The 11,820-nt window shown below is 35.6% G+C and overlaps 1 protein-coding gene across 1 annotated transcript in view; it reads right to left on the bottom strand.

Moving 5' to 3' along the window:
* The window catches only part of CPEB3 (cytoplasmic polyadenylation element binding protein 3), an 86,667-nt gene that overhangs the window by 59,213 nt on the left and 15,634 nt on the right, over nt 1-11,820 (bottom strand). The window contains exon 3 of the mRNA XM_010288554.1: nt 2,872-2,962. Within this exon, the coding sequence (XP_010286856.1) occupies nt 2,872-2,962 (91 nt within the window). The remainder of the gene's footprint in view (nt 1-2,871; nt 2,963-11,820) is intronic.

Raw genomic sequence — 11,820 nt, 5'->3', positions numbered from 1 at the left:
GGAAAGAGTCAAGACGAATTTTCATGGAAAAGGAAACAATGGAAATGCAATAGGAAAGCGATTTCAGGAGTGGATCCATGTTTGCAGAAAAATGGTTAGGTTTTTATGAAAAGGATTCAGTTAAAATAGTAACATAGATCTGTTTAACACAGAGGAAGACAACACTTCTTGGAAAGGAGAATGAACACATCCTGAAACAGCCACTTTACAAATATTGCCAGTCATGCTGCATAGTGTGAAAACAGGAGTAGAGGAAAGTGCACACTATGTCAAGCCAAGGCTGGAGATTAGCAAAGCCCTGTAGTTAGAGGGAGGAGGAAAAGAAAGCAAGACAGGGAATTAACTATATCAATGGGGAAAGAAAAACAGCTGGGCAGAGACAGAGAGAGATAACTAATTGTAAACAAGACTTCTCCAACTGTTGCTGGACTGCAGGCTGGAAGAGCACTAAGTAAGGGGGCAGGAAGGCCAAAACAGGTGAGCAGCACTGGGTGAGAAAATTAGATAGTTAGAGAGCACATCCAGTAAGAGAAATGTTTGTTAGAGGAAAAAAAATAAAGCTAACAGTCCCATTGGTGAACGGAAAAGATGAACTTACACTTTACAGTTAATACCCCACTCTTGTTTTGCTTTTTCAGCAGAAGAAAACAGTTCCTACTGCTTTCAAATGTCTATCTAAACTAGTCAGCCTCCTAAATAAATCAATAACCTAGTAGAGATAAAAATACTAAGTTTGTTTTGGAAAGGATACTTTTCTTGAAAAGCATGAAGATGCTTAATGAAACCAAGAATTTCATTTCTACCTCCTGCAAAACACCAACATTAAATAGCATTATGACACTCAGGTGCAGCTGTGGAATATGCCACTTGCAACACTTACATAGACTAGCTCAGCTGAGCACTGGAAACGATTCTTCATAGAATGACCCAACACCACAAAAGAATTACAGATTTTTACACATTATTATTTTACGTGCTAATACACCGATAAAAAACATTTAAAATAGTTATAAAGAGATAATAAAAAAGTATAAGCAAAATTGCACTTACATGGTGTTACAGTCTTTTCTAGAGTAATACAACTTCTAACCCAATCTTTCTCATTTTTTCCATGCTCAGGTTCATATGGAAATTCAGTCTTTGAAAAATTAGTCTCAATTTGTATATTTAAACAAATACTAATTTAAAAAACATGGCGTTTTAGCTAGATTATAATCATAGAATCATTTGGGTTGGAAGGGACCTTTAAAGGTCAGCTAGTCCAACCCCCCTGCAAGGACCAGGGTTGTCTTCAACTAGATCAGGTTGCTCAGAGCCCCATTCAGCCTGACCTTGAATGTTTCCAGGGATGGGGCATCTACCACCTCTCTGGGCAACCTGGGCCAGTGTTTCACAACCCCCATTGTGAAAAATTTCCTTTTACCTAGTCTAAATCTACCCTCTTTTAGTTTAAAACAATTACCCCTTATATCATAAAACATTTAATAAGATACAAAAAATACTTAAATCTACTTACTAGCAATTTGGATTTATTTATTTATTAATACCAGCCATGTGAAATATATATCCAGCAGAAATCTCAATTTTGCTGAGCTTGTTTTTTGTAAGTTTCAAGTTAACACTTATTTTGGAGGACTATGATCAGAATAGATATGAGACACTATTTCTTGCCATTTTACACAGCTGAATAATGGTTAAAGACATATGAAGGGTACAGCACAGCCAATTTCAAGATAATAGTGGAAAGCGTAAGTTAAGAGCTGAGACCACGGAATCCAGTTTGGTATAGTTGTAAAAAAATTCTGTACCCAGAAAGATGGTGAAAAAAGCACAAGACTTTAGACCAAGAAAAAGTATTTCTCCACATGTAATATATAAATGGAGAGGGAAGAAAATGAGATAGTCGTGACATCACAAATGTATGTATGTAAGCATTAGCATAGGATGTGCCATACACAACTAATTTTCTTCTCTATCAGTTCCAGAGTCCTGACTTCTTAGAGTTTGGGAATCATTTCTAGCTCAATACTTGCTTTGTATATGGCTTACTATTATCTTCAGTCTTCAAAGTCAGCAAGAATGCAAGTGAGCAAGAATGTGTACCTATTTTTAAACTTAAGCAATGAAAGATTAAGAAAGAAAAGTGTGCAGGTCAATTTATTTAAATTTATTCATTGAAATGCTGCCACAACCTTTCACTATTCAGTATCAGCTGAGTATTAGAAACAGTTTCATCTCCAATGCTACACCTGATAGAACGAACACAGTTTAGTAGCATAAATAATCAAAACCTTCCCAGCACTTAACAACATCTAGTTTTTGGCTCCTCCTAAGAATTTGAAATCCAATTTAAGATACATTTTTTAAAAAGAAACCTAAAACAACTGTAGAGAGTAAGCTTGATACAGTGGTTGGTTCAGAACCCTATATACTGGCTGATGATCCAAAAATAATAGTAGTATTAACTTTGAATAAGATATTAAACACAACAACTGGACTCCAGTTGCACTACACATTTTCTGAACTGAGTGACTGCAGCAGGAGACCTAACTCTGCAATTTGCTGATACACAAAACCAAGCTTTGGAAATGCCAGTTGGATAATATTGTGATTGTGCACTTATAATAAATGTATGGACATTTCACCTTATCTTCCTACAGTTAGAGATTATTATCTTAAGATGGGAAAACATAATTTTTTCATAACTGACAACTCATTCATTAGCAAAAAGTTTATAGCAATACTGAAAAGCTGATTTTTGTTTAAACACCAAGCAAGCATGGACATATGAATATTCCTAACCTGTAAAATGATTCCTCCACATTATATCAGCGAAACTCATTGGTGGGCCACTGGGAGGGTAGTGTTTACCTTTCAGAGGCTCATGATCAGTCCTTATCATATCCATTAAGGAATTTTCCAAAGAGTGCAAGTTAAAAGTGTCATAGGGCCTATTCCGGTCCTAGAAGGAAAAAAAAAAAAGGAAAGACCGTTATAGGAAAAAAAATCATTTTCTAACATAGGCTCATTTCTTATTTTATAAAAACTCCAGCATCCAATTCTACATTTCTTCTTGAAAGAACTTTTTATATTACAAAAATGTTGTTAAAATTATACCCTTCATTTTGCAACTGCTGCTTTCACCAGTACAGCTATGCAGAGGCTTTTTAGTACTTCTAAAAATATGTATACAAACAGTAGTTAATTCTAAAAATTATCATTTAAATAAAAACTTAGAAATAAAGCAATATTGATGTTTACACTGGAGAAGTGAAATTGTTTCAGTTCAGAGATTTTTGTTTTACAGCTTCATCATCTGCTTTCTGTCACAGTGCTACCTTAACATCAGAGCAGAAGCAAGCAATGCTCAAGATGCCAGCAGGCACATTTGTTCCGGAAAGCACCAAGTAATTCTTCAAATGTCTAATATGAATCTCACAGGTTTAAGGAAAGTCAAGACAAAAGAAAAAGCAAGAGAGGATATGCAACACTTTCAGACTAGGGCACTCAAAAACCTGAGCAAGGGTTGGTTTGTATTGTTTGAGTATCTTATTTTTAAGTTGCTGTAGTTCAGCTTCTGTCTTCTAAGTAAGTAAAAGGGAAAAAGAAAAAAAAACCCCAAAACAAAACACAAATAACCTTTAGCAGGCATATTAAAATAACCAGTTTCAAAGTTCAGGAACTATCTTATGGAGGGAACAATCTACCCATCCCCATATATCTAGAGTACTGTACGCAACGGGGCAGCATAACAGAACGGTCCCCTTGTAGCCAGAGTTTCTAAAAACATTAATTTTCTTATTCTCATCACTAGCATTTAAAAAAAAAAAAAGTAAAGCACAAGTATGTAAAAGATAGCAGGTTTTCTCTGTATGCTATATTATACTACAATTAATAAAGATTGGTATAACATTCTACTGCGCAAACTAAAACATGCATTGTAATATGTCCCCAAAATTCCTGGAACAATGTTTTCAGCATGCTGGTTAGTACAAGATAACCTTCTTGCCTGAAAGAATAAAATTTAAAATCCTCAGACAAGAAGCAGCAGTATCCATAGAAAAAGTAACACAAGTTTTGTCTTAAGTATTCTTTCTCTTGAACCTTCTTTTGCTTAGGTTGTCTTTAAATAAAACTAATGGAGAGAATGAGTTCACTGGTATAATTAAGCTTCCTTTTAATATTCCTGCTCTAGAATTCAAATAAATACACATGTTATTAAAAGTTTGCTGTCACAGAAAGCTCTGAAATACAAATACTCCTACTGCCAAAAATCTCATGTTCCCACAGTCTTCTCACTGAAGATCCAACCTCCCTTCTCCAACATGCCAATGTTGTATTTTCTGTAAGTGGACTAGCATTTATTTCATCTATTGAGCATTTTTTGGCAGTCAAACATGATGTCCAAAGAATAATACCTGATTTCTCTTAGAAGCTATACTAAGCACTAAAGTTTAAACGAGCTCACTGATTTTCAATTTTCATGTCTTCTACAACTGCTTAGAATGCCAACATTTGTATACTGTATTTAAAAGAGTATTTGTTCACCTATCCAAGTGATCAATACATATGGAATAGAAAATAAAATCATGCCCAGGAAATCTAAAATAGATCTTGGGGGAAAAAACAAAATAAACCAAAAACCAACACAGAAAACATCATCAACAAAAACACAACCAAAAAAACCAAACCAAAAAAACAAAACCCTGAGGTAAATTCTTTTCCTAACAGAAAACTTTATTTTGGTTAAAACAACCCACTGTTTGGTAATACGTAGTAGGAGACAGTAGTAGGAGAGTTTGTTTTATTTCATATTCACTTTCTCAAAAGAAATGCAAGGCTAGATTAAAAAGAAAAAGTGTAACTTGGATGTGAAAAAAGGTCCATTCTTGTGATATATTAGTAACTTGGTTAAATAGGATCTAAATTATCCCCCCAAAGCAAGAATTTTAGTCGTCTTTTAATCTGTTCTGTGAATATGTAAGGAGGTTAGGTGATACAGTACTGAAATATGGCATCTTTCTGAAGAGAAAATATGAAAGCAAACATACAGCTTATATCCTAAATAGGGGTGGGGAAGTATTTTTCAGTCAGATCAGTCCCCTGATGGTTTACTATACAGCTGTAGAAGAGCTGAGCTGGCAAAACCAACACTGGCAGGAGAGCAAAAGGGCACAACTGCTGCTTTTGCCACAATGATAGTTTATTCCAGCTTTAAACATTCCTGAGATTACAGTCTTAGTGCCCGGAGTGAGTGAGTTCAGAAGAGGACACAGCCTACAAACTGAATTTAATTGTCCTTTATTAACATATGTATGTTATATTTTAAGTATGCTACTATAGCAGCAAATCTCTGGGAGGTCCTATTTTGTTCTAAAACCTCCTAAGGAGCTGTGCACATGGATGCATGTGAAAAAAGGGAAGAAAAAAATCATAGTATCAAAGGCAAGGCCATACATGTTTGCTAGAATGTAGGATCTTTCTAACATTTTAAGGGACGTAGAAACTTGCAATATATTTTCAAGATTAAATTAGACCTACACTGGACACAGGAAGATCCATTTAGTCAAAACCCTTTACCTAGACAATTATAATACTTCCCGCTATAGTACTTGAGCAAGCTAAATCAAGTAAAGGAAAATTAGACAAAACAGATTTTTAAGAGTATGTTGTGGCATGTGCATAACGCATGCTGACTACAGATTTTGTAGTGTGGGTGATAAAATGAAAAAGTCAGGGCTAACATTCTAGCTCCTAAGTAAAAGGGCTACCACCATTTTTCTCAGTAGCTTTCATTTCAGTAGTAATTCATTAGTACTCAGCAGATTTGAAGACTCTTTCCTAAATTCAGCAATTTCTTCCAAGAGGCCTGGTGCTTCTGCACACATGCACAGGATGATGTTTCCTTAATTTCTCAGCATGAACAGGTTCTCCTGGTTTTGTGAACTAATACTGTTCCATCTCCCAGATTTGCCTTTTGCACTGTTTCCACATGCTACCGATCTACTGCCAAACAATCCCAACAAGAGAAACAATTCATAAAGGTCCTTAGCAGCACATGAGAGTTTTGCAAGGAAGTTCTGGTACTAGGACCATGAATGGAAATCAAAATAAAAACTACAGAATGATAAAGCAGAATGTAAAACTTGAAAAAGCAGTTTGAAAATCTGGCAAGTCTGGAAAATCTGCTGGAATCTTCTAGAGAAGACAAAGATCCTAAGACCTACTTAGATAAACTACATTATGGATAAAAGAGAAGTCTCCAGCTACTAGGCACTGCCTTTGGCTACACAGCAATCATTAAGTTAGTTGAAAGATTGAATCCAGCCTGCCCATGCTGGATTGTACTTTTGCTGTGTACAGACAGCAGCTCCTTCATTGTTAGCTTCTAGTGTATATGGCAGCATATTTCAGTTCTTACAATACCCTAGTCTTGAAAGAATGAAAAACAGCTTAGTAATAACAACTCTTAGAAAAGATATGGGTCCCAGAACTTTAAATCTTGCAGCCCTTGGCTGTTACCTATATGTTCATCCATGACATAGACTTCCTCAAAGTGTGTATGTTAAGCCTAGTGAAAAATTACAAATGCATATGCAGGATAAGATTTTTGAAGGATCACAAGTGAAATGGACCTCCAGTTGAAGTCGGGTCTCAACTTTCTACCTTTAAATATCTTTCTTGTAAAGCTGATTTAAAATGTCACAAAATACAGTGCCTATAATCTGTTGAAAATCCAGATTTCAGATAACAGATCCAGTCTGTTAATCTAAACAAACACCCAGTCACTTTGCCAAAAAATAACTGCAAAGTCAAGACACTAAAATAAAATGAGAAAATACAATAATTTGCATTTTACCTGCATTTTACACTTTTGTGCATACGTATTATGCTAGTCTTTAATTACACAACCATAATAATTTTTCAGAGGTCTCCAGTCTCCATCCAATATGCATAATGAACCCGCTCCAGTAATTAATCAAAACAGTGCTTTGAAGAGGTCTGTTTATCTCTAGGACAGATGCCTGTGTTGCTTATTCTAGGAGATGGCTGAGGTGTAACTAGTGTGTCAGCAAATTCCGGGAGGGGAAAAAACATTTTTAAAGTTAAGGGTTATCTTAATTATGAAACAAAGATTACTTAGCAGCACCTGAAGTATGTAATTGACATGTATGTGTATCATTTGAAATCAAAAGACCTTTTTCCCTTTGTCATACCCTGTAATGTGGTGTACTTTGTCCTGCCCCCTTCAGAATGAGAGCATGGGCATGCAAAGGCAAGGCATACCTAGCACTACTTCAGTTCCCTCCCAATAGATACACAAACCATGTCTTTACTGATTAGAGGGAAAGGTAAAAAGTAAGAAAAGAATGTATGACTACATTATGGATCAGAAAGCCAAGACCAGATCTATAGCTGGGGCCATAATAGGTGTTAAGTGGACCTTAATACAACCTGTATTCCTTACTACTTCTTTCAGCTTGAACAGGTAGCCCAAAGTAATTGGAACTGATAAACTTAAAAAGAAAATTACCAACACATCCCATGGCAGAGACATGGAAAACACGCACCTTGCTCCAGAAACTGAAGCTGTATCATTTTCTTTTGTCTCTGCAGAGGATTATGGCAGCAGAAACACTTGACCATTATTTGATTAAACTACAGTCACAAAGTGAAAAGTTTTACCCTGAGAAGGCATGCTAGGAATCTAACACGTTGCCCAAGCCTAGCTATTGTCCATACACAAAATCCTTAACCATGTATTTATGCAATGTGTTGAATCCTTGTTGCGTTGGTCATCTGCATCTGTAGCATAAAATACACATTAAGCTGAGAGATACACCTGACAGGCCTATTTTTTAACATGCAAGCAGCAAAACATCATGTACCTAGAGCCTTCCAAAGATACATTTCCATGTGTCTATATATTTCAATCCATCTGATAACTGACTTCCTATTAAGCTTCCAAGCTTCCTACATTCTGAACAATTTTTCAGTTCCAGTAATTTATTTCAGTGTTTTAAATTTTCATGCTGCCCTAGATTTTTAAGCTTCCTGCACCAATATGAGGTACAACACAGCCCAACTCTGCCGAGCAACAAGATGGCCTCTACTCTATTAACTGTTTCTGGAATACCAAAACTCCAGTTAGGCTCACAGAAGTCTAGCATTTTTTACTCACTAGATTCTGGGACATTACATGTAGTATTTCAAATCAGAAGGAAGAGATGAAATCCTGGGGAACAGCTAAAATTATTATGGCCTAAACAACTTTCCTATCAATGCAAACTTCTTCGCTGTGGTCACTGCTGTGTTTCATTCTTCAGTGCCTGACATAAACCTGGATTTGGCTGCACAGGATTGCTAAGCATTGCCAACTAAAGCTGAAGTCAATGGAAGCACAGCTTTGAATAAATACAGGGGAAAATGCCAGCACTGCTTAAAACTAGGCTTGCTCACTCTGTTCCAGCACCTGCAGCAGGGGTTATTACTAAGAACACAAGGAAGACAGGTTTATCTCACTCCAGTATCCCAATCCAAAGCAGGAAGAACAGCAACTGCAAAGAAAGTATCATGGAAGTTTGGCTTGGGACATGCTCAATCTGCCATGAAGATGCACATGAATGATCACATACAGCAAACTCTAAACACTCACTGAGCAGTCTTTAGCTCCTAGCAGCTTCAGCTGTGATGCAATCCCACTTGCATTCCCAGTAAAGTTTAAAAAACAACAACAACAAAAAAACAACCCACACACCTTTCAAAAGATAGGAAGTCTGAAAAATATGGTCATATGGTAAAGTAAAATTACCACTTTACAAAAGAATCAAAAAACTGTAAATAACAAGTGTTACTTCCTTTGCAGGTTGGTGCTGGAATGCTGCCAACAACAACATAACAACACAGAGACATGCAGAACTGTAATAACCAGAAATTTCAGTAATATTTTTCCTTATGTTGGATTTCATAAAAACATAAAATAAAACAAAACAAATAAGAAGGCATAAAATGTAGGTAGGAAGGGAGATTAGGGTAAATTTGTCTAGGTCCATGATAAAGAACATTACAGCAGAGCCACCAGTACTAAGTCGCAATGAAATTTTATTTTAATTCCACTTTCTTTTTTTATCTTTCCAGTTAATTTTGGATAATATTAAACTAAGCTGGATTTATTATATTTTTTCACTGGAAGAGAAATATTTTCTTACGTTATTATTGCTCTTGGAATGCCCACAGAAGAAACACATCGACTCTTCATACCTTTGTCTTTTCTTGCTACTAATTGTAGCACATTTTACTTTCATAGCTGCACAGAAGTTCACTGGGCCAAAGGTGAACTTTTTAAAGCTTGTTCAAAAAACTTCTAAGAAAAGTTAGGAGATTTAATACAAATATAAAACAATACCTAATTGTATATAGATTATGGAAACATTTCCATATAATGGAAAAATAACATTTCAGAACTCTAGTTAACAAGATTTAATCATCTCATCTGTGTTATATAAACTTTTATAGGTAATATGCAAGAACTCAGATTGAATCCAAAAGCCTTGAAAACTTGACCTATTCAAGCAATTAAGAAGGGTAAAGATTGTATTCAAACTTTACCCCCTTATAAATTGTGAGTTCTAATATGTTATAGGAAAATGAAAATTATTTCAGTGAAATATTTGCATTTTTATTTCCAAATGAACTAAAAACCACAGAAATAGGAAGTGATACAACAGGCATTATACGGAATTACAAAAACTAATATAAATGATATTATTCGGTTTAAAGGTCATTTTACTTTGCAGTTAAGATGAGATTCCCTTTTTGTACACACTTAATACATGCTCAAAATATATATATCAAAAAGTTCTGCCTTTATAGCCATAAGACTTGGCATCATAATCACTTAAACAGAACATCCTGACAAGTTACTGAATATTCAATATTTGCTTGCAAACTATAAAGAAGAAAGTAATGGAATTTACCCTGCCTTTTCCTAAATAGAGGTGATAGCTACAGGGCAGACTGAGAGAAATACATTAACTGTTTCCCTGGTTTAGGCAATTCATGTTGTGGAGTTGCAGTGAACAAACCACAGTATGGCCCTACTGGATACAAACAAAAAAAAAAAAGTATATAAAACTATATATCTGTGTGTGTATATATGTATCTTGTTCTATATTACATTGTTAATTTCTTTCATCAGAGCCTTACTAAGCAATAACCTACTTATTGTGCTCTTTGAAGCACCCGTAGCTATTCTTCCAATACCAACTTCTATAGTATGTCAAGCGTACTACTAGTGTTATTTCCTCACCTCAGATTCAAAGACAGTAAAGCACCTAGTCAAATGCTTGAATCACCTAACCTAATGCTCCAACAGGGAACAGTTAATTACCCGCAAACAGAAATATAACACACTTAATATTTCAAACATCTTCCTTTTGCCATTAAAACAATTAGACACTATGTTTAAAAAACCCAAACAAACAAACCCCCCACACTAACCAAAAAAACAAAAGAATCTACAGAACAGCCATTATCCTTGCACCCAATACATTACTGTAAGGAACGATCTGCAGACATTACAACTGACTGAGCACTCACTGACAGGATTTATGTTTAGTCATATTTTGTTCAGTGTGATGCTTTAGATAAAAATCTGCTCATCAGTCCCGCTGCTGAACGCATCTCAAAAAGCTGATGTATCCACTTTCTATTATAGTTACTGATTCCAGTAACAAACGGTTCTTACACTTGTAAAATACAGGATTAAAGCAGTTACACCCAAGATGATCATCAATTCACAAAAACAAGCAAGTGGAAAAAAAAAGATGTCAGCAGTAGAATTTACAAGGCCATTCATTACACCCTTGAGCTATTAAAATGACATAATTTAACTGGTTCATTGGCCTGCTGTGCAAGAGTTCAACACTGATAAGTTACATTTGGGCTTCTACCACTCTGTTCAGTAGAATGATGCCTGTGACGCATAGCAACGAAAAACTAACTCACCTAACACCACCTCACCAGTTAAATCAGCATGAGTTAAGTGCAAGCCTCAAATGACAAGATGAAAGCACTACAAATATGCAAAGACTGCAAATGAAGGAGAAGGGAGTAGTGGATATGCTACAGAATGAAAAGATCTGGATGATCATGCTTTGCAGTTTGGACCACATAGTGTAAAAGACGTTAGAGACATATTGTATAAGGAAGCTATTGTCTTGAAAAGAATTGCAATAGGAGCAGTCTGTCTCATGATATTATAGAATAATGAGACAAAATGGGAGACAGAAAAGAAACAAGCAATAACTGTCAAACAGATGTCTGAGCACCATTGCCCAGTAGCTTCATTTACTATGGCCACCACAGTAAAGGAATCTCAAGGATTTCTCTGAAACAAGAACAGTGGTTTTGTGCACGATTACATCCTATGTCACTGATGATCAGTATCGGTAAGGTCAAAAAAAAAATAGCGTCATTGAAATGTTTAAGCCTTATGACAAAGAAAATACTGTCTCACCCAAACTCATTGTGCTTTTAAGAACAATGTGACTAAAATAATATCTAACAGGCATATGTTAAGTCAGGCTCCTGTTTCATTTCTCTTATGTTTGGGAAATAGTGCCTCCTAAGCAAAAAAACTTGTAGGTGCCAGAACTCCAGATAGCTATTTCAACAAAAAAAAGGGGGAAGACATTTCACCTGTTCACATAGGAGAAGATCTACTGGTTTGGAGAACTACCCTTAGAAAGGACGCTAATTTTGCCATTTCAATGCCAATATATCCTTTTACTTCTAAAAGGAAGCCAAGAAAATGTTAAG

The sequence above is a fragment of the Phaethon lepturus genome, unplaced genomic scaffold (assembly GCF_000687285.1).
Source record: "Phaethon lepturus isolate BGI_N335 unplaced genomic scaffold, ASM68728v1 scaffold10386, whole genome shotgun sequence".
Classification (NCBI taxonomy): domain Eukaryota; kingdom Metazoa; phylum Chordata; class Aves; order Phaethontiformes; family Phaethontidae; genus Phaethon; species Phaethon lepturus.
The sequence above is the reverse complement of the archived record's forward strand: the minus strand, read 5'-3'. Positions and strand labels throughout refer to the sequence as shown.